This window comes from Podarcis cretensis (genome assembly GCF_951804945.1).
Source record: "Podarcis cretensis genome assembly, chromosome: 5".
Lineage (NCBI taxonomy): Eukaryota > Metazoa > Chordata > Lepidosauria > Squamata > Lacertidae > Podarcis > Podarcis cretensis.
The window spans coordinates 19,957,800-19,981,627 of record NC_137174.1 but is presented as its reverse complement, the minus strand read 5'-3'; the positions used below and the strand labels follow the sequence as shown (position 1 = coordinate 19,981,627).

The 23,828-nt window shown below is 44.8% G+C and overlaps 1 protein-coding gene across 3 annotated transcripts in view; it reads right to left on the bottom strand.

Moving 5' to 3' along the window:
• Nucleotides 1–17,522, bottom strand: part of ANXA11 (annexin A11) — a 39,386-nt gene extending 21,864 nt beyond the window's left edge. Inside the window, exons 1-3 of one of the 3 annotated variants that reach the window (XM_079977022.1) lie at nt 13,034–13,075; nt 12,879–12,985; nt 86–146 (exon numbers count right to left, since the gene is read on the bottom strand). In XM_079977022.1, coding sequence (XP_079833148.1) covers nt 86–146; nt 12,879–12,908 — 91 coding nt within the window. In that variant the 5' untranslated portion in view covers nt 12,909–12,985; nt 13,034–13,075. Of the gene's footprint in view, nt 1–85; nt 147–12,878; nt 13,076–17,366 lie in introns of those variants that run through there. The other 2 variants (XM_079977024.1, XM_079977023.1) reach the window with 2 other exon arrangements.
• Between the last annotated feature and the right edge of the window lie 6,306 nt (nt 17,523–23,828).

Below are 23,828 nucleotides of genomic sequence, written 5' to 3'. Positions count from 1 at the left end.
TGCACTACTCCTCTGGTTTGCACCCTTCTATTATCCAATTCCTGCCAGGTTACTATGATTCTTAAATGAAATACAGTAAGCTTACCTGGAGCAGCAGGTGGATAACCACCGGCAGGAGGATATCCGGGATAACTCATTCTGCAGGACTGCAAAAAGAAGAAGAACAATGATTTAATACACTGCAAAGTGTTAATTGCATATTTTATTTATATCAGTTGGTAGAGCATGAGGCTCTTAATCTTAAGGTCATAGGTTCAAGCCCCACATTGGGCAAAATATTCCTGTATTGCAGAGGCTTGGACTAGATGACTCCCATGGTCTCTTTCAACTCTACAATTCTATGATTCTATATTCTGAATGCCAGTTGCTGGAAAGAAGGCAGTTGTGCTCAGATCCTGCTTGCGGTTTCCAAAAAGGCATCTGGTTTGCCACTGGCCTGATCCTCCAGGCTCTCTGTACATTCTTACATATGCAACACACAGCAGCTTAAAACTGAAGCAGCTGGGATTGTTTTGAACTTTGGGGATTTTACCATCGAATTTAGCTTCGTTTTGCCTTTCTTCCACGAAGCTCTGCCCATCCTCACCCATTATCCTCAAAATCATTCTTTGTGGTAGGTTATACTGAGAGATGGCGAGTGGCTCAAAGTAGGAACTGTGGCCAAATGAAGGGTCTTTTCGTCAAATTCTAGCCACTATTAGCCACTATTTCTCATTACATCATGTTGTGCATTTTTATAGTTTTGATGCCACTATCACTGAGATGAATTGTAACCTCATGATCTTGGCAATCTCAGGAGATCCTGCCATCCAAAACTGTATGAGATCTAGATCTAGGAAACTGCCAAGCACTGTAGCTATGGGACTTTTTCATATGACTGCAACCACAGGTAGTGGTTTTTTCTCCTCAGGCTGGAAACTGGTGCACCTTTTTAATGACACAGCTGCAGATGTGTACTTATTAATCTCAGAATCAGAGAACTGTAGAATTGGAAGGGACACCAAAGCTCATCTAGTCTAACCCCCTGCAATGCATGTTCACACACTGAACATGCATTGTTCGCTCAAGCAACATGTTCAAAAAGTGGGGAACCAGCAGCCAATCAAACACAAGTGATATGCTGCATGTGTATGCTGCAAGCACATTTTTTCCTTATCTGCCCATATAAAACGCTTTAAATATGCATGTTGCAGATTAAATTTCTAAAGCAGGTCCTGCTTTGTCTTCAGCTTCCCTGCCCTCCACCCCCCCCCCCAAATAATACTCCCAGGGTGGTTCCCCCAGAATCAGGCTGTTAGACAAGCTCTCCTGTGCACAAGCAGTTCTTTCTCCCTAGTAAAAACGTAAAGCCACTTCCTTTATTTTAAGCTACATTTATAACTTCTACTTTTCAAAGCAAATGCTTTCAAATGAGAGCTAACAAGAACTCAAACACATTACTTTGGCGTGAAACGAAGCTAACTGAAAAGACATCAATGGAACCTACTATTACTTTTTAGTAACAACCAGTAAAAAGAGGGGAGCCTTCTCCAGATGTGGCACACAAACATCTGCCCCATTACGGACAAATCCAGGAGAGCAAGTTTTTGATGTTATACTTAGATCCCTCTGCCTCTAGAACTGTAAAGCTCTTTTTTAAAAAAATACAGCCATAATAGGCTCATTCATTCCTACCAGCCACCAAATGCCAGCAAGTAAAGACGGAACAAGGGGCACAAGCGAAGAACCGTGCTGGGAGGCAACACAAGTCGGCAGGCAGAGAAGCTTGTTGATTTAGCTGCCTCCCTGAGGTTGGAATTCATTTCGTCCGTCTGAAGCCAAAGCGTGTTGCTATGCCAACTTTCCCACCCTGCGTTACCTGCAGGAACTATGGCGACACTGTAGGACCACATTCCAGTTAGAACTGTGCTAACCAGAAGCTGCACATGGATAATTTCAGAGGCGTTATGAACTAGTGAAACTGGTAAAATACTTATGTTATTCCTATTTTACACACAGATGGAGGAAGATGAAAGAGACTTAGAGGGAAATGGCAGTGCTGGGGAGGTGCACCACCATGGTCTTTTCCAAGGTTTGAAATTCCTTTAGAATTGCTTCTTCTTTTGCAATTAACTGGGAATGGAATTAAAATGGCTGTTTCACACAGCACTTTCTGAAACTGTGATATCCAGCAATGCCCCTGCCCATGACGAGAATAGTTTTACATAGGTGTTACAGAACTAAGGGCTCATTCACACTTCGGCTGCTTGCCCCCAGGGATATCTTTACTGCTAAACCAGAGCAATTTTCTCCAGATTGATGTTTGCTCCAATTCACTGCTGAAGAGTGGGGTATTTTTTTTTGGGGGGGGGGACTATGGGGCACAGGCAAAACTGCTTGGACTCGTGCCCAGGAAGCACAAGACAAGCCTGAATAGCTCAGTTGGCTGATAATGTGAAGGCTGCAAGTTTGATCCCCGCATGGGACAGCTGCATATTCCTGCATTGCAGGGGGTTGAACTAGATGATCCTCAGGGTTCCTTCCAACTCTACAATTCTATGATTCTATAAGTGGAAAACATCTCGGACCCTCTCATCTGAACTGCATGGTTTTATTTAACCAAGGTGCACTGTTACAAATACACTGGCACCAACCATGGTTAATACTGAAAAGGACTGCCCTAATCCAGGGGTCAGCAAACTTTTTCAGCAGGGGGCCGGTCCACTGTCCCTCAGACCTTGTGGGGGACCTGACTATATTTTTTGGGGGGGGAAATGAACGAATTCCTATGCCCCACAAATAACCCAGAGATGTATTTTAAATAAAAGCACACATTCTACTCATGTAAAAACACCAGGCAGGCCCCACAAATAACCCAGAGATGCATTTTAAATAAAAGGAGACATTCTACTTATGTAAAAACATGCTGATTCCCAGACCATCTGCGGGCTAGATTTAGAAGGCAATTAGGCTGGATCTGGCCCCCGGGCCTTAGTTTGCCTACCCATGCCCTAATCTCTTATAGCACATTGCATGCAGCACAGACCGAAAGGGAAAAAAAATAGTGTTAACATGCCTCCTCCCTCCTCCTCCAGTGTAATTCAACAGATCATAGATTCAATAACATCAATCCAGAATCCATTGTGACTGACCAGTCAAGCCAAATGTAGCCCACTTGCAACCTATTAAGGCCTGCCAAGGTACTTAACACCCCCTCCCCATTTTTGCAGTTCTAGGAAGATAGGAAAACCATGAGGCTTCACTCAGTCCTCACTGGGCTGCCATTCAGAGCCAGTGGGTTGAATTTGATTTGGTGGGGGGCAAAGCCACACAGATCTATGTAAACCGACCACCAGATAATTTGCAGCCTACTATCAGTGTGGGAGGAAACATTGGGAACAAAAGCAAGAGGAAAATAGCCAGTTCTCAACAACAGGATGTTGTACTGGAATTTTTAAGCCTCATGTAGTTTCCAAGGGAAGTTTCCACCCATAGCAAGTTAGAAGGAGTTAAGAGAAATGGGGAGCTGAACCACTCAATTTTCCTCTTCCTTCACCAGTTTCCCCAAGACTGAACGAAACGGAGGAGTGAGCCACTGCAACACAAACTAAGGATGAGAGATACAACTTATTACAGTGGTGCCTCGCAAGACAAAAATAATTTGTTCCGCGAGTCTCTTCGTCTAGCGGTTTTTTCGTCTTGCGAAGCACGGCCATTAGCGGCTTAGCGGATTAGCGCTATTAGCGGCTATTAGCGGCTTAGAAAAAGGGGGGGAAAGGGAAAAAACTCGCAAGAACTCGCAAGACGTTTTTGTCTTGCGAAGCAAGCCCATGGGGAAATTCGTCTTGCAGGGCACCACTGTACTACTACCGGCCAGCACAACTCGAGGCACAATTAAGCTCAACACACCCTACTGACCGACCATGGATGACGGCCCACCAAGTGGCTCGACAAACCTCCTGTTCTTTCTGCCAGGGCAGAACTTTAAAAAGAGGAGAGCAGTGAAGCCTCTGGCAGATCATGATGCACGGACGGTGGACTGCATGAGGCTTGGCTAGTCAGTAGTTGCGCAGGCCTGTAATTAACAGTCTGATTCCCACCATTAAAACACCAGGAACTGAAATTGCTTTGGTTTTGCTTCTAGATTTCTCAAGTTTCCTACTTAACAATCTGAAAGCTCCTTAGGGAGAAATGCCTTAGGGTAGCAGACTCATTCTGCTGTATCTTAGATTTCACGGCCTTTCAAACCGCCCCTCCCCCGACATCCTGCATCTGAAAGAGCGACTCACTTGATCAGGTGAGCTCTAGCCTACTAAAATGTACGCCACAATAACTGTTACCTTTAAGGCTCTTAGTTGTGATTTTGCTCCTCAGAAAGTTGCGAGTTCGATTCCTGCATCGCAGGACGTGGGTGGGACTAGATGACACTTAAGGGTACCCTCCAACTCTTCCAAGTCTATGAGCACAGTTTAAAACCAAAGTTCTTATACTGTGACATTCTAAAAACCATTCGGAGGTTCTTCCCATCTTAATTCGCTTTGATTTTTAAAGTTATAATAAACTGTTGCAAGGGGGAAATGACTTAGAACAGGCATAGGCAAACTCCGGCCCTCCAGATGTTTGGGACTACAATTCCCATCATCCCTGACCACTGGTCCTGTTAGCTAGGGATGATGGGAATTGTAGTCCCAAACATCTGGAGGGCTGGAGTTTGCCTATGCCTGACTTAGATTAAACTAACTAACTAACTAAAAGTGGAGAATGGAAAGGAAGGAATGGCAGTTGTTCATTCAATCAGGTGCATAAATAGCCGCTTGCCGGTAACAAGTAAGAACTGGTTCCAGGAGACAAGCCAAGGAAATATGCACAGCACACACAGCTCATCTAGGCATAAGTGGTGACAGACTAGTCAACTCTGTTGCTAGCAGCAGTTGTGGGCTCATCAGCAAAGCTATCCGTAAATGCAAACCAGGGAACCTGACACCTTGAAACTGTGGCTTTTAATTTTTTTTTTAAAAGCCCTGGCTCTTGCAGTTTGTAGAGATGAACACTTGTTTCTATACTCGGACCTTTGAGTGCAGCTGGGGCACTGCTCCTACACAATTTGCTGGTACCACCAAGTGTTTAGAGTGTCGCTATAATCCCCGTAATATTTGCACAATGCCCTTCCCTATGGGAAAGGCAGAAGCAACTCCTCGGAAGCAATTCCTTTCCTGGTTCCTTTTTTCAGCCCCTTTTAAAACCAGGCCCTTCCTCCTTCCTTATTTGATGTATTTTTAAATGACTCAGACTTCCCTCTGTGGCGAGAGCCCTACAATTCGCAAGTTCCTGGTTGCGTGGCGAGTTCCCGCCCCCACCAGGATAAATAAAGACACAAGACACCGTATGTAAGGTTAATTGGGCGAATTAGGCCACAACTTTATTGAATTCAGAAATGAGAGGCATTGGCATAGGCATTGGTCCTAACGGCTATCCGGCTCCAGCCCATTTGCTGGAGACACGGGGAAGGGTTAACCTTATATCGGGGGAGACTCCCGCGAGGCACGTCGACTAGGAGCTCCCCCGGGTCACCGCTCTGGGGCGTGCCTTTGGCCCACACCTCCATAGGCTTCGGACAGGGCCACGCCCCCCGGGGTCCTTTAACGGACCACCCTTCGCTCGCTGGGGGGAGGTGATGGCGTTCCTCCACCCCCACACATCGTCTTAACCCCTTCTTACCAATGCCTACCGCCAATGCCGAGAAGTTGTGACGAGTTGCTACGAGGTAGGCGAAAAACCAAAAGGCCCGAAGTTGCCAATTGGGAAAAATTCCTACCATGCCCCTTGCGGCGACAGACCGAAGTCCATAGCAATGTCAAGACCTGCCTGAGCCTAAACCCGAATAAAGGGAGGGAGGGTGGGAAAAACGTGGGGGCGAGCCAGCGAAAAGAGGGCGAGCCCCCTCCGCACTGGCCCTAAATAGGGCAAGCCACGCCCCCCCGCCGACCAGCTGATTGGCTGGCTGGGGGGGGCCGGCCCGCTGAGGATTCCCCTGCTCTCGCGGGGGCTGGCCCCAGCCCCCGCTCACGTGGGGTGGGCGTGACGCCCGCAACCCCACCTCCTGGGCAGGCCCGGAAGTGGCTTTATCCCCCAGCCGCCATCAACCCTGCAGCAGAGCTGTTCTTATCTGCAGCCTGAGTAAATCCTACCAATGGCTTGCTATGTGTTCGCCGCCACTGTTATTACCGCAAGTGCGCAACAAGAACAATACTGGGAGCACTGTGGAGATCCCTGGGATGCGATGGAATCCTGTGTTGCCTGGATTCCCCATTCAAACCGAGGTCGCGAACAAAGTCCACTCCATAGTCCATTCCGGCTGTCGTAAAAGAGGCAAACATGTTGCGCAGCTGCACCCTGTCACCTGCCTCAACTGCAAGTACGTTCCCACCAGGTGCAGGATGCAATAAGCAGTGTTAGAAACTCAGATATACGAGACAATCGCCAAATGGCACCTTAAACCCAGGTTACGGTCGCCACAGCGGAATGTGTAGGTGTCTTCTCTCCCCCCGCCCCCCGGTGGAATTTGTTGTTGTTATTATTATTATCATTCACTTTTATACCACTTTATATTTTAAAGGGGGAAAAAATCTCAGAGCGATTCACAACACATTAAAACACCATAAAAAACAAATCCAAGCCTCAAGGAAAATATTTCAGATCCTTCTCTAAGTGACATTTTGCTTTCCCTGTATTTATTTAGCTACTCAATCTACAGAGCTGCACCATAGCAGAAGAACTATTGGAAGCCAGTGGGGTGTAGCGGTTAGAGTGTCGGACTAGGATTAGAGAGTTCAGGGTTCAAATCCCCATTCAGTTATGAAGCTCACTGGGTGACCTTTGCCCAGTCATAGCCTCTTAACCTAGCTCACAGGGTAACTGTAGGGATTAACTGGGGGGGGGGGGGCGAACCATGTACCCCTTGGAGAAAAAGGTGGGATAAAAATGCTATAAATGCTATAAGTTTAGGAGATAGATGGCTGTTATCAATCCAGCCAGTGCACCAAACAGAAACACTTAAGCACTAGAAGAGTTTGGATTGGGATTTGATATCCCGCTTTATCACTACCCAAAGGAGTCTCAAAGCGGCCAACAATCTCCTTTCCCTTCCTCCCCCACAACAAACACTCTGTGAGGTGAGTGGGGATGAGAGACTTCAGAGAAGTGTGACTAGCCCAAGGTCACCCAGCAGCTGCATGTGGAGGAGTGGAGACACGAACCCGGTCCCCCAGATTATGAGTCTACCGCTCTTAACCACTACACCACACTGGCTCTCTTTACTACAACAATCTTGAGAGTTAGATCCACCAATATGCCGAACCTGACTAGCATCCTCTTTCCTCCTGATGCAAATCCCACAGCCTTCCATGTACAGGCTCAAGTGAAATTCTGAATGACAAGGAGGGAGGTTACATCATGTTGTTTCCTGGTTTGCAAGCATGCACAGGCTGTGGAGTGCTCTCTCTCTCTCTCTCTCTCTCTCTCTCTCTCTCTGGTACCGTACCTGCATTGGGTAATATGTTATCAAAGTATCTTAAACAAACAACCCCAAACTCACCAAAGGGCCCCCGGAACCAACTCCGGAAAACAGTATCAGATGGGACTCTTGTGGTATTTTGCAATCCCAGCTAGCACCCTTACCCCATCAGCAGCAGAATTTGGAAAGAGTAAACAACTTGCATTACAAAGGTATTACAAAGGCAGACAATATCAATTTGCACAGAATATGGGGGGTGGGGCGTTGTTGTTTTTTTAAAAACCCATCAACTTCTCAGCATGGCAGTAACTCAAACATCCTCTGAAGGCAAAGAGAGAAGAGGGAAATATTTGTTACGATAACTTGCAGATGGAATGTGCTTTTCCTGCCTTACTTAATTGGAACTACTTTTAGTCAATCACAGGTATGCTTTTAAGCTAACCTGGTAACTGATTAAATTTTGCAATACATACATGAAACAAACCTAAAAAATAGATAGTGGTTTTCCTAGAGAAATTTACTCTCAGCTCCTACTGCCATTATTTTAAAGCAATCCCTAGAGCAGTGTTTCCCAACCTTGGGTCTCCAGCTGTTTTTGGACTACAACTCCCATCATCCCTAGATATCAAGACCAGTAGTCAGGGATGATGGGAAATGTAGTCCAAAAACAACTGGAGACCCAAGGTTGGGAAACACTGCCCTAGAGCATGTGTTCTGCTTGCTCCCTTAAAAATATAAGCACAGATGACACAATATTGACAAAGGGCAAGTACAAATACACAGAGCAGGAGGACAAGCTACCCAAATATAGGAAGAACTATTAGAACATGTTGCATTTGGCCTGGTCTGTTCATACACACTCTACAGCTTTCCTCCTTTTCCACGCAGTTTCAAACAAGACAAGCCCCTGCAGCCAGCCAGCCAACTCTGCATTCAGCTGTCAGCTGAGAAATATTCAGGCCCACCCAAAGGAGAAAATTATATTTAGGAGTTGCAGAGCCAGGCAAGCAACTTTGGATAGGAACCACCCACATTGCCAGCTGAACAAGGAAGAAACCCAACATGTGGAGTCACCCTGTCAAAAGCCATCCATAGCACAGCCTAATGTAATATTTTGACATTGCAGCTGTAAATGTGGGCCTAGGTCACAAAAGTGAAGTTTAAATTGAAAGAACTCCACCAAGTTCAGTGGCATGAGACATAAAACTGAAGTGCTTTTGCTTAGTTTCTGAATGAAGTTGAACCTGCCTCTTTCATGTTCTCCATTTGAAAACAATGGGTTTTTCCAGGCAGCCAGGGGGCACACACACCACAAATTTTCTAATCCACCATATCCTGTTCTTGAGCTACAAATCTTAGCGCCTAATGATGATGCACATGAAGATGGCCACACATTAAAAGCAGAGCTATTTTTCTAGGGGAAAAGAGGTGCTGGAACTCAACATGAACACCTCTTGTTCTCTTATCATGGCAATGGGGCCCACCTGAGAGGTGCCAGAACTGAGTTCTGAAGAGTCCCGGCTGAAAAAAAGCCCTGCCTTTAAGCTTCAGAAAGATCCAACTGTATCACACAGAAACCTTAAAAGTCACATGAGACGCCTTTGTAACATATTATATATTAGTTTGTGACTCTTGACTAATCCAAGGAAGCATTGTCTCCTGCAGCCTCGAACTCTGCTTTATGACATGCCTGTTATGCGTGATAAGGCAGCAATTCTTTTTATCAGCATTTCCTTTGGGTGCATTTGACCTTTCCAAGATGCAACTATTTAAACAGACCCAATCCAGCTAACACAGAGAGGTTTTCTTATGTGATACACTCGCGCTGTTCCTGCAAGTTGCTGTCAATCATGGACAAAAGAAAACGGGTGGAACATCTGTAAATGAACACTCCAGTTTATGTGGCTTTTACAAACTGACTGAATCAAGAAATGGTTTGGAGCTCTACATGTATTGTTTCACTGGTTTAAGAACTCTTTATCAGATGGAAACCTCATAGCTATCACCAGAAAGTTGTTGCTAGATTGCAAATGATATTCTGAAGTGTTGCCCGTGAATTACTAATCTAGAAGTTGCAAGGCGGTTTTTTAAATTCAAGTGTTGCACATTTTAGCATTTCACTGGAATAGAGCACCACCTTCTGCAATTCTACTCTTAATTCACAGGAAACCCAGATGAAACCTTGTCTGATCAGATACTTCTCAGACTTCTGAATGTCCTGGGGCATTTGGAAGTTTTAATCCATTTCCATCTCATCAATTCATTTTCCCGTGCTGAAAGATTAGAGATGTGGACAAAAATATCACCAAGGGAGCCCACATCCCTAAAGCCATTCCACATGCTGAGACACTGTATATATAACGAAACCCAACGTGTGCCATAATTTGGCTGAAGTACTTTGATCAGTTGAAGAGAGAACGGAGACTTGCACGCTGTGAGGAACTGAAATGTTCTGAGGCATCTTAAATATCCAAAGGGAAAACAGTCTTTTGAAACTCTGGGGGAAACTTGGTTTCGAAAGATTGGAATTGCACATGATCATGCATACCATGCTGCCAGATCACATTAATTCTCTCTCTTACTTCCTTAGATTGCCACTGGGTTCAAATCAAGCAACTATAAGCACAAGTAAAGTAAAGTTTTCTCAAAGTAAAGCTTCCTCACAACTACAGAAGAATGCTATGGGCCTCACTAATAAGTATTAGTGCACCAAATTATATTCAACTATATAAACAGTAACAAAGTAACAAAGAATTACCCGGAACCATTTGCCACTGCATATTCCTATTGGATTTAATAGTGACCAGTGTACCAACGGCAAGATGATTATCCCCCAAATGCTTTTTAAATTATACCTTTCCCAATGAAATATCTAAAGTTTACAAGGTAGTAGACCCTCCCACAATATTCAAGAGCAAGGCAGATTATATTATGCTTGCTGTTCTTTTGAAAGTTTTCTGGGCTCCTGCTGCCACACTCCATCATAAGACTCTTGTTAGATCAAGATGTGGGTGACTTGAACACCAGCCAAAAAAAATAAAAATAAAATCCTGTTCCTCATCCCATTGCCTTGCATTATTTTGTACCATCTAGTGGCGCTTAGCTCAAAAGCTTGCATAATAACGATGTGACTTAACTGGTTGTTTTAATGAAGGTACTGGCCCAATATGATTTTTTTCCTGTGAGTCAACATAACTACTTTGATCCGTTTTTTAAAAGTATTGTATCAGTTAACATGATTGTGGTTTTTTTAAAAAAGGCAGCAGATTATTTTTTCATTACTTTAGCAGTTTCATTTAATCTTTTAAAATAAATAATGAAAGAGAATACTTCTCCCCAAAAGGAAAATAGGTCATGAGTGGGATTTATAAATTTACATCAGTAAACAATTAAAGAGTGAATCATAGGACTCTGGCAAATACACAGCTGAATGAACTTCTTTAAATTGGACAGCCGAGGCATATTTATATACCCCAAAGAAGCACAAAGTTTCTCAATTTATATGTGAGAACTTGCTTACTGAAGGATAAATAAGGTCTTTCCCTCAAAGCCTGCAGTGTAAATAGAGGCCTACAGTTTTTACAACCATGGGGTTTTGGGTTTTGTTTTTTTTTACCTAGCAGCATTAATAAAGCCACTGTTTCTATACTGCAGAGTTCCCCTGTTTAGTTTTCGTACAGATGATTGTAGGATTTCATGCCATGTCCACCAATATAAATATACATTTGGGTCAGGGGGTGGAGTGGTGCTCCATGGAATCAGTAGGGCAGAAGCCAAGGGAGACAAGAAGTGGATAGAGCCAGAGTCAGCCCTGGATCTAATGAAAGTACAACAGCAGGCAGGTGAAGGCTGGCTGAGGGTGGTGCAATGGATCCCAGCCTTCACTGGAGCAGGATGAGACTTTTTCAATATGTAGGATGCAGAACTTAAGAAATTAGTTACCAGAAGATGTTGTGATGGCTACCACCTTACACAGCTCTCAAAGGGGCTTAACCTGCTGGATCAGGTCAATGCCCATCTAGCAGTGGCATAGCATGGGTAGCCAGCGTCCGGGGCTGTGCAAAGGGGCAGGGGTGGGTGGGAGGGAAATGGACAGAGTACGTATGTGTATTCAACTGCCTAACAGCGTCCGTGTCACCCAGGAGATTGCCGCCGCAGAGATAAGAGTCATTCCGTTGTCTGGAGAGGTCACTTCCTGCTTCGTATGGAGAAGCTGTTTTCAACGGAGCCCAGCAACAGAAGCATGCAGCAGTATTGAGGAAGCACCAGGTGCTGAAATTTTGCACCTGGGGCAACCGCCCCTGCTCCTTCTTCATGGCCATCACTGCCTTCTGTGAGAGCAAAGCCTGCATTTTAACGTAGGCAAAGTCACGGAGGATAAGGGTGTCAATGGCAACTAGTCATGGAGGCTCCCTATATATGATGTAGTGCAGGCTGCTCCGAGCCCCAGCCATGCTAGTTTCAAGGATACTCCATACCACTCCCAGCTTCCCACCCATTTTCCTTTTCCTCCCTATCAGTCAGCATTATGCGGTCAATGAGAATTAATCCGTTTCAGGTTCCCGCCCCCCTCCATTTTTTTGCTCAAGGTTTTTAAAGTACTACTGTAAATACTGGTGTTCCCAGTGCTATTCTTATAGAAAAAGAGGTGCTGGAACTCACCATAAACACCTCCCTCGTTCTCTAAGAATGGCAATGGCGCCCACCTGAGAGGTGGCGACACCGAGTTCCGGTGATTTCCAGGTAAAGAAGCCCAGGGAGGAGGGGTTTCTTAATTCTGTTGCCTTCTCTCTCTTACTTCCTTAGATTGCCACTGGGTTCAAATCAAGCAAACTATAAGCACAAGCAAAGTCTCAGTCACCAAATCATAGTTTGGCCATTATGTACTAACCAATCCAGAGTGCCCCTCTAATGCTTTCCAGAATTTTCTCTATAGAGGAAGGTTCCTCAGTAGATGGATCCATCCAAAAAGGTTTCCAGAAGGTATGAAATTTGAAAACCATTAATTTAACTGTATCCCTGGAATGGCAAATCTATGTTTTCAGGGTCTGAACTATAGTAACTTGGGAGCCAGAGTATATTTTGCTATACAAACTGACCTTTCCTCACAGATGGCAAGCAAGTTGGTGCCATCTTAAGGGCTTCAAAACTCTACAGAATTAGATTTACAATCCGGATTTAACCTAAAGCGTTGGATTCGCTCTTTTGGGAACCATTTTCTTACAAGCCAAAAGCACAGGCAAACTTTCTGCCACATCTTGATTTTGTCAGAGCTTCCAGGGACAATTATTTCAAAAGCTTGTTCCAGCCCAAGGATTGCCAGTTGGCCAACTACACTTCAACACCTGAAGACTTTCCCCATTACTTTAACAAACCTCTTCCATACCTCCCTCATGCTCTTCCAAATCCCATCCATTGTATTTACATCCTTCTTGAATTGGGGTGGTAAGAAAGTTCATGAGAAGAGCTCCCATCAGCAGTGGAGTTCCTGGCCAGTTCCTGCAGCGCTTGTCCCATTTTAAGAAGCTGCATTGTGCTGGCTGGGCTTGATGGGAGATGTGATACCATAAAAATGCAGGGCACCCAGTTGGGGAAGGTTGCCACACACTGTGCTGGGCTGTTATGGTTTCCGTGACAGCCAGCAGTGATGTCACAAGTCAATTATTCTAGAAGGAAAGCAGAAACTGCTACTGAGCACTTAAAGCTGTAATGCACAAAGAAACATGTGGGAGTTAATGAGGAAGAAAGGGCAATGAAACAAAGCAGCCCTTGGTTAATGAAGTTTTCTTCCCAAATCCCTCTTCCTGAAGTTCGGAGGCCTACAACAATAAAACCTGTCCAGTGTGCTTGAATTCACAATCAAAAAATTCCCTGCCTGATCATCGATTTGATGCACAGAATTTAATGCATTTACCCTAGGTGCAACTCGAGAGGTTTTCTTGTACAGGTCCCACTGAAATGAAGAGGGCTTGCATGAGCACAGTCATTTCAATGGATTGTTTGCAGTTCAACCTCCTGCTAGACTGGAGCCAGTGTTTATTAATTTGTGTGTATGTGGATTTTGGGTCCATAAAAATCCCCAAACAAGCTTGGGCTGCTTCTTCTCTCTCACAATCACCTATGAGGCAAGATAGGCTCAGGATAATACGGGATAGCTAGCAACCACCACTCCCCTCCAAAAAATTTCATTCTCTGGCCTGTTTTACTAGAGCAGAGTTATGTTTCTGCATATATTTTTATACAAAACTTAGTGGTCATGATTAATACAACCTATTGGCTATTCAATACTACAAAATGTACATTCCTATTTTTAGTTTGGCCTCGTTACCACCCTGTTCTGCATTTGCATTCCCCTGCCCAGCAGCTGAGGGATGGAAGCCAAGAGATTGGAATTTGTCCGAAACTGAGCAAGGAACTGACTTAAAGCTCCAAGGCCCAAACTGAGGCCACACCGATTCCTTTTTCCAGACGTCCACATACTGAAACCAAGGTCTAAACCAGACATGAAGGGGCCAGACGCACTTCCTGGCCTCTCTGCCCAGTCCCCGCATAGCACCCGGGTGGAGAAGGTGGCAACTCTTACCACAAATGTTGCGCATGGGCGAAGGCAACTGAACCCTGTCTCTACCCCAGTACATTCTTCATTTTTAATCCCATTTTTAATCGCTACTCCAGCTGGGATAGAAGCACCCGTAGCAACGGAGTATGGCGAGGTAAGGCAGGGTGGGGGGAACAGGGTTCAGTTGCCAACACGCAAATTCTGTGGTAACAATTGCCTCACTTTATGCCCACTTGATCAGGGGAGACACAAATGGCCACCCATTGCCATGGCAAGTTCACACCACAGCTCAAAAGGGTTGGGTGGCAGTACATAAAAAATTAAAACAGTGCGCGGGGAAAAGAGGATCTGATGTTATACTGGCTGGTTCTGCCAAGCCTGTTGATTTGTGCAGGCCGAAATCTAAATGAGAATGAACAGCCATTGCAGATATCCATCCCATTGCTCTAGACTTGAGAGATCTACAAAGTGAGCCGGCATAATTATCCCCTACATTGCAGATAGGGAAGTGAAAAAATCAAAAGACCGTGGCTTGGAGCCATCAAATGTGTTTCTCCGCGATGTGTACTGGTAATTTGAACCAGGGGATTCCCGACCAGGAATTGGGGTTTGGGGATGGGACTTGCGGAGCAGAGGGGTCAGCAGGCTGAAATGAGAGACTAATCTCTCTTGTACCTGCTGCCAGTTCTCCCCTACAAATGTTCTTTGAAGTCTGATCTCAACTGGCCTTGCTCCAGTTTAAGAGCCCACCTGGGGGGAAATGAACTGAAAGCTGCTTGGAGTCATTGGCAGGGAGGAGGGTTAAGCACCCCACCCCTATCCACTAGCATATTACAACAGCATTATGGGATATGCTAGACCAGCAACACAGCATTTCAGTCACTACAGTAGCTTTCAGGCAGGTCTACCAACAAGACACACATCCCAAAATAATCCTGGGAGCAAAATAATCCTGTGCAGGAGCCCCTAAACCAGAATCCTCTGCAACAAACAACCAGAAACAGGATCCCAGAAACAGCAATGTTATTAGGAACAACTATAGAAGATAAAGAGACAGAACATTCTTTGTTGTCAGTTCAGACACAGGAAGGGAAAGAAAACAACACTGCCACATTTGGGAAACAAGGGAAAGTATCGCAGACCACAAATCCACACATATCACTACGAATTTCTAGTATTTATTATTATTAATTACTACTACTAAAACAATTTATTACTCATCCTTCACCCTAAGGTCTCGGGGCAGGTAACAATGACAACGTAATATGGAATTCAGTCTTAAGCAACTTAAAATTACAGAAAAAACTAGGCCTTAAAAATCTGCATCACGCATGTCTAGAAATTATTGTGTGGTACCTAGCGCACTTCATAAAAAATATTATAGCGTTCCAACTGTGCAAAGCATTTTACAATCCACAGAAGGCAAGGTGTACAACTTCATGTAAAATTAAAAAAGATCTCTACTGAAACAACTCATGGTTCCACACCCTGTATATATTATGTACAAATAAGCAAATTTTCATAAAGCTGCTTATCTAACATAATTTGGTCTGCCTCCGTTAGTCATAGGGAAGATGCTATGTAGGGCACCGAATTCCTCCTCACATCCCAGGTTTGAGATTTCACCAAGCACTGCCCATCTGCTTGCAGGTATTTGTTCTCGAGGTCTTCGACCTTAACCTTAAGCCCACGGGATGCACCTAGTCTGACAACAGCAAGCTATCCCTATGTACAAGTGGTGCAGAGAAGCAATTAAAGTTTCATTCTAGGACTGGAGAGACTCAGATTCAGGCATGGAACTTGCAAGGAAGTTTTGAGCATGTCATTCATTTGCCTCACAGGTTTGTTGTTAAGATACGATGGAGGAAAGAGATGAACCATGTATGTTGCTTTGGAGGATGGAAGAAGTATAAATAAATAACAGAATAAATAAGTAAATAACTTCTGTCCTGCACTTGAGGGCTGCTGTGATGGGCCAGGATACAGGGGGCAAAAAATGCAGGTGTTAATTACAGGATTACTGAAATCATGTACTTGAAGCACTTTAAAGGCCAGAAATAAACAACATAAATGCAGCTATTATAAGGGCCCAGTAGAAATTATTTACTTTCACAATGCCAAGGCACTTTACAAGGCAACAACACACAAGATCAGAAAGAAAAGTCCCTGCCCCAAGGAGCTTCTAATCTAAAATTTGCCTGGTTGGTTTTTTTTAAAAAAGAAAACAAGTAAAGGCAGCTGTTGTTAAGAATTCATTAAGAGAAGACATCGAGTATACATTTAAGGAATAGGAATAATAATAATAATAATAATAATAATAATAATAATAATAATAATGGTGGGCTCTCCTTCCTTGGAGGGTTTTAAGCAGAAGTTGGATGACAATATGTCATGTCAGTTGAGATTCCTGCATGGCAGGGGGTAGGACTAGATGACCCTCATAGTCCCAACTCCATGATTCTATTATTCTATGCTGTGAAGCAGAAAAGCTTACATGAGTAGAGCATGCCATTTTAGGGAGTGAAGCTTATTTTTTGCCATTTTCTTCTGCAAGGGGTCTTGAAAATATGTCTGAGGAATTCAAATCTGCTGTTATTTTTGTGTTTGGACAACATTTAGCTTGGTTAGTCTACGTCTGATGAAGAAGCACATGAACTTGCTTTCAGAAAACCATTTTAATTCTACCTTCTGAAAACATCAGGCAACACTAAATAATAAATATTAATATATTACACAACTACTAGCACTTGGCCATCCTTTTTAACGATTTCTATGCGATTTTACACTGGTGTTACCCACCAAACATCCTATTAAATCCTTTGAATTCCCAAGTCACGTTACAACTTTTGAGCACCCCTCAAGTTTTGAAAGCTGTAAGTTGGAAAAGTCACCCCGCCCTGTTGCAGAGCAAGGCCCGCGCCGAGCCAGGCTGTTTGACCCAACAAGGAGCAGCAAGCCCGAGGCTCCCGCTCTTCCTCGACCCAACCCAGCACCTCCGCCCTTGGCGGGCAAAGAAGGCAGGCTTGCGAGCCATGTTTGCGCTTGAGAAGGGAGGGCAGCAAGGAAGGAGCCCTGCCCCCAAACCCAGTTTAGGTCGGGGCGACCTAAGAGAGGAAGGGCACCAGCTTCCCTGAGATTCAGGCCCCCTTGAATTAAGAGGGGCCGCTTCCCAACCTGCTATAGGTGTCTGGCAGGGAGTCCCCCGCCTCGCCCGGGGCTCCGTTTCCAGCAAAGACGCGCCCGATGCCCGCCAGGGCCCGCAGCAGCCGGGCCCGAAGGCGCAGCTGCGGCCTCCCCCTGGTGCAACCCTCTCACCTGGCAGGTAAGCCCCCAGGAAGGCTGTCAAGGAAGGTCCAGGGAACGCCCAGCGCTGCTTGTCCTCCCCTCGCTTTCTCAGCCGTGCTCTGCTCGCCTAACTCTTCCGAGAAGGAAGAAAATAACTGAAGAGCCCAGAGGAGGAGGAGGAGGAGGAGCTGAACTTTCTCCTCCTTCCTCCTCCTCCTGGGCCCTCCCACTTGGCGGCGGCAGCTGCAGCAACAACAGCGTCGGGTTTCACGCTGCAAACATTTTCGGGTGGAACAAATGACAGGTCTGCTGAGTAACCGCTCTGCCCATGAAAGAAAACTCTCATACACACGTGCACCTCCTCTTGCTAAAGCCCCGCCACGCCCGCGCTCGCTTCGGAATATTTAGCTCAGGCGATTCTTGAGTCCGCTTCTGTTACCAACGGGTCATTCCATATCAAGTGATCCGGTTTTTTTTTAACCTCGTGTCATCGTGTCCAGTTTTCTTAATAGAATGACCAAAACCTTGCCAACAAAGGTCCGTATAGTAAAAGCTATGGTTTTCCCAGTAGTGATGTATGAAGTGAGAGCTGGACCATAAAGAAGGCTGATCGCTGAAGAATTGATGCTTTTGAATTATGGTGCTGGAGGAGACTCTTGAGAGTCCCATGGACTGCAAGAAGATCAAACCTATCCATTCTTAAGGAAATCAGCCCTGAGTGCTCACTGGAAGGACAGATCCTGAAGCTGAGGCTCCAATACTTTGGCCACCTCATGAGAAGAGAAGACTCCCTGGAAAAGACCCTGATGTTGGGAAAGATGGCGGGCAGAAGGAGAAGGGGACGACAGAGGATGAGATGGTTGGATAGTGTTCTCCAAGCTACCAGCATAAGTTTGACCAAACTGCGGGAGGCAGTGGAAGACAGGAGTGCCTGGCGTGCTCTGGTTCATGGGGTCACGAAGAGTTGGACACAACTAAACGACTAAACAACAGAATGACCAAAACTAAGTTTAAATCTTGTTGTTGTTTAGTCATGTCTGACTCTTCGTGACCCCATGGACCAGGCACTCCTATCTTCCACTGCCTCCCGCAGTTAAGTTTAAATCTAACACTCAGCAATTTGGGAATTCCCTCACCAGAGCCAATTGTATGGATCTGTCCCAGAGAAGACACTCATTCACACCACACCAGGCAGCTAACTGGGAACTTTAAAAGTGTGCTGCACATTCCCCCCCGGGGGGGGGGGGAAGGGAGAGAATACGACTAAGGCATGTCCATTAGAGTCCTTCAGCACAACAACATCTCTTTCTACTTAACGATGTAACAATGCTGAAATAAACAGCACCTTCCTTAAACCAATCCTGTTCATAAAAAGACAAATCCTACCAAAAGTAGTGACATCTGTTATTAGCTCAGAGCAAGTACCTTGTGTTAATGTTCATGTGCCTCTGTGTCACAACAGAAGTTGTGTCATCCAGAAGTTGGAGCTTATTTCCAAAGCAACAGGCAAATCACACTCCAAGGAAACTGGTATGACACACACGCCCTTTCACTGGTCTCACTTTTTTACATAGTTTTTAAAAAGTATATTTTGTTTCTACAATCATTACTTCAGTTATTACATTTATATACCACACTATAACCATAGTTCTGAGTGGTTCTCACATTCAGTTAAAAATCAAAAAGAAAGTGTTCATACAAACACTGAAATAAAGATAAAATCCACCATAATACTCAAAAAACCAATATGACAAGGCTTAAAAATATCGGTACTCCATCTTAAATCCAAAGTCTTGGAAAAACGTTAACTTTTTTTTACTTACTTCCTAAAGGACCATAGATGAATTTGCCTTATTAGCAGGTTCCAAACAGGGGTGCCTCTACCCAGAAGGCTCTGCACCTTGTAACTGTCACCCACTATACTACTAACAGCGTGCAAAGGGTTGTACATGTGGAATACAGTGGTACCTCGAGTTAAGAACTTAATTCATTACGGAGGTGCGTTCTTAACCTGAAACTGTTCTTAACCTGAGGTACCACTTTAGCTAACGGGGTCTCCCGCTGCCACCACACGATTTCTGTTCTCATCCTGAAGCAAAGTTCTTAACCCGAGGTAATACTTCTGGGTTAGCGGAGTCTGTAACCCTAGGTATCACTGTATATGGGAAGAAATATTTACAGTGGTACCTCATATTAAGTACTTAATTCGTTCCAGAGGTCCGTTCTTAACCTGAAACTGTTCTTAACCTGAAGCACCACTTTAGCTAATGGGACCTCCTGCTGCTACCAGTGGCGTAGCGTAGGTTGTCAGCACCCGGGGCAAGGCAAGTAATTTGCGCCCCCTAATCCGTGGATTTGCGCCCCCTAACCCGTGGATTTGCGCCCCCTAACCCGTGGATTTGCCCTAACCCCAGATGTTGCGCCCGGTGCGGCCGGCCCCCCCGCACCCCCCACGCTACGCCACTGGCTGCTACCGTGCTGTCGGAGCACGATTTCTGTTCTCATCCTGAAGCAAAGTTCTTAACCTGAGGTACTATTTTTGGGTTAGTGGAGTCTGTAACCTGAAGCGTATGTAACCTGAAGCATATGTAACCCGAGGTACCACTGTATTTGGATTAGCAAAACCATGTAGGGGTTTAAAGGTCAAAAACAGCACTTCTGAGCCCAGAAACAAGCAGACAGAAAATGTGGTTCTTTCACATGGTCTTAGCAGGCAGCACCTGTTAAAATTCTGGCTACTGCATTTTGAGTCAGCTGATGTCCAAATTGTCTTCAAAAGCAGTTCCAACACAGCATATATTATGGGGAAAGGGCTTCTGCCAATTCTGCCATAGCAGTGCAAGGAGTAAAGTTCCTGAGCTCTGCTGGCAGAGAGCCTCTGCCCACTTTTATTTACAATCTATATGGTGGGAAGGGTGGGGGTGTCTAGTAGCAGGAACCAGGGACTTTATAAGCTGAGAAAAAATTGAGCACAGGCATGATTAGGTGGAGAAATTGTGGGCAAAGCAGTAAGTGGACAGAAGGGCATGAGAAGAGGCTTAAAATGAAACTCCTGGACACAGGCCTGGACAGTCTCCATGGGGGTTCTGGGCTGCCCAGACAACAAAAGCCCCCTGTTGGCCCCACTGATGTGGTCCAAAGGAAAGCACAGCAATACATTTGGCACCAGCTTGGCTGCAGGAGTTGCCGGAAGGAGGCGTACAAGACTCCATCCAACCATCTTAGGGACTCCACTCGGGATTTGTTTAGGGTTTACTTCAGGCAGCTTTATTTTAACGCCCCGGATCCAGTGAAGGAAATGGGAATAGTGTGGACCTGCATATGATCCTTCTCCAGTTATAGAGACACCTCCAATTCCCTTTCACAGAATCACTTAGAAGCAGGGCTTTTCCCACCCGGAACTCGCCAGAACTCAGTTCTGGCACCTCTCAGGTGGTCACCATTGTCATTATAAGAGAAGAAGGGAGGCGTTCATGGTGAGTTCCGGCATCTCTTTTTCTAGAAAAACAGTGCTGCTTAGAAGCTTCCTCATATCAGCTCAAGCCATCTAACCCAGGACTGTCCTCTCTGGCTGTTAGTAGCTCTCCAAGGGACCAGACAGAAGCTTTGCCCACCACCTGTTTCCTGATCATTTCAAATGATGCCTTCTGTTGACAATACAAAAGATGTGTTCGCCTGCTTCATTGCAGCCCCTCCCATAGCCATATGGAATTCAGGGTCAGTTTCCTTGGAAGAAGAGAGCATGGGAATGTCTATTGCAGCTGTAAAGAGCCTCACATTTACCTTGAGCCTCACATTTACCGACTAAGCCAGAACGATGCACATATTTTTAAGGTCTCCAAATCTGCTTTTGCAAGGTGGGTGTGACTTGCAGAAGAGCCTTTGCATTCCAGCTACATTCCAAGTAGCTGGCAATCGAAACAAGACTGAAGGGTTTGGGGGGCTTTTTTGTTCAGCGCAAACAGTTGCTGTTTCTCAAAAGATGACACTTTAAGCCCACCAACAATATTGATGGTAATTTCCTGTCATCACCAGGTGCTTCCGGTTGGTCCTGATTATTTAATTATTTACTTTAATAGCATAGCCTTTCTTTATAAAAGCAAACAACGCTGTTTACAACAAACGTGCGAGTGCTGGGCAGGTGTTTGCAGGCCCTTGATGGACTGGATGTGGGCAAACACATTCAAGCTGAATCCCGAAAAGACAGGTCTTCTGTGTCCCAAGTTCTCAAATCCAGGAGGTGGGAAGGCAGCCTCATCTGGGTGGGGTTTCCCTCCTTTAGAAGGTAGCTTGGGGGTACTCATGGATCCAGTGTTGTTGCCTGAGGTCCAGGTGGCCTCGGTGGCTATTGCCATCTATGGCTGGTTTGCCAGCTGCAGCAAACTTTTAGATGGAGATGTTGTTGTGGCAGATTCCAGATTGGATTGCTGCAATGAGCTCTGTGTGAGACTGCCACTGAAAAAGACTCAGAAATTTCAACCAGTCCAAATGCAGCAGCCAAATTATTGGCTTGGGTTGCCTCCTATAACCTCTGTTCTAAAACAGGTGCATTGGCTGCCAGTTCGTTTCTGGGCCCAATATAAAGTGCTCACGCTGGTGTTTAAACCCCTCAATTACTTCAGCCCCAAATATCTGAAAGACTGTCTCCTTCCCTACAGTTCCACTGAGGTGCTAAGGTCAACAAAGGGGGAAGTTCTACCTCCTTCAGAGGTCTGGGTGCTGGGTCCACTATACAGTTTTTGGCGGTTGCTAAAGATGCACTTTTTACCTTGGTCTTTTGTGTGTTTTCAAGACCCACCCTGTTCCAATGACTGAAATCTGTTGTAACCACTTTTAAATCTCAATTTTTAATAGTTGTATCCTGCGCTGGGAACTGGTGGTGAAAGGTGGGTAAGAAATGTATTATTTTATATTTTTTATATTTATGTGTTTTTTTGCATGTAGAATTTACTGCAGAAATAACAGTCTGAAAACTAGACCAATATATACACAGCCCTCTTGTGGCATGTAGGAGTTATTTCAGCATACTAAAAACACCTAGAAACTTCTGAAGCAGAGCTGGCTATCGCAAATATTTTTGTCTGTACATTCTACATAATTTAGGAACAGTTTCTTTTTTATAATTTTTCCTAGTTCCTCCCCCCTCTTAAAGATTTCTGCATTGCAGGGGGTTGAACTAGATGATCCTCACGGTCCCTTCTAACTCCACGATTCTCTGATTCTCTGTGCAAGCATTCACTGCTATATCATGGTTCCAAAATCAGTGGAGTGGGGGTAAAAGAAAAGGCATGCATCTTAAATGGAGAAAAGTACAATATGGAAGAAAATACAAAATAAATATTTGTCTGGACTATGCTCTGTTTTCTAGATTTATGTTCTAAATGATAGGGAAGAGGTTTACTCATTTCCTGGTTGCCATGACTAACCAAGGCAGGAAAGCCTTTGAATATTGGAACACAAAGTGGTTCCTTTCTTTCCCTCTTTCTGCAAAGAACCAAAAATTTTCTATATACATATGTTTGGGCAAGTTGGATAGTATACATTTTTGTAGCTAGTAACTTTTTCCGCTTTAATCTCTTTTTATTATTGATGACTTTCAATTTTTGATCCATTTGTTTTAAAATTTAACATACAAATTTACAGAATCAAATCGGTATCAACTTAAAACCACAAAACATCCTAAAAATGCAACGGATGCAAAACAAGAACACTAGTCACAAACAGCATTCAGCCCAGTAAGAACAGTTTTATGCAGATGGAATAATTGTAACCCACTTACCAAACGAGCATAACATCTTCATACCAGTTTCGGCAGCCACAGAGATTGGTGGGGAATCTCCAGCTTCCTTGTGTGTTGGACAGTCTTCCTCTCTTAAGTCACAGCTGGGTTGTGCCACAGAATGAATCCTCATGTAATATCCATTAGGTTGCAAGATCAGGACTTGTTGGAGGAGGCGTGAGCCCTAATTCCTCTGGTCATTTTTGGAACATCATCCAGGTGTGACAATAGGTTCTGTGGTCCCAAAGAGGATTCGAATGAAACAGCATCTGGCTGTGTCTGTAACATACTGCTGGATAGGAAGACTCATTCAACACTCTGCTGCCATCGTGTGGAGACTTGCCTGTTGGTTAATTAGTCTAGGGGGAAGGATTTCGGCTGCGTACACACCATACATGTAGAGAGCATTACAGTACAAGCACGTTTCCACACTAAAGTATCCTGGGAACTGTAGTTTGCCCTCCCAGAGTTACAGTTCCCAGGATTCCTTTGGGGTGCTTTAAATGTATGGTGTGTACACAGCGCGCGCACACACACAGACACACACACACACACACACACACACACACACACACACACACACAGCCATTCTAAATCTAAACATCCATATCTTCATGTATAATATACTTGCTGGGCATATTGTTTTCCCAACCACCAAAGAGAATTATGAAGATCATCTAAAATTATGTAACTACGGACTGGCTTATCTAGTG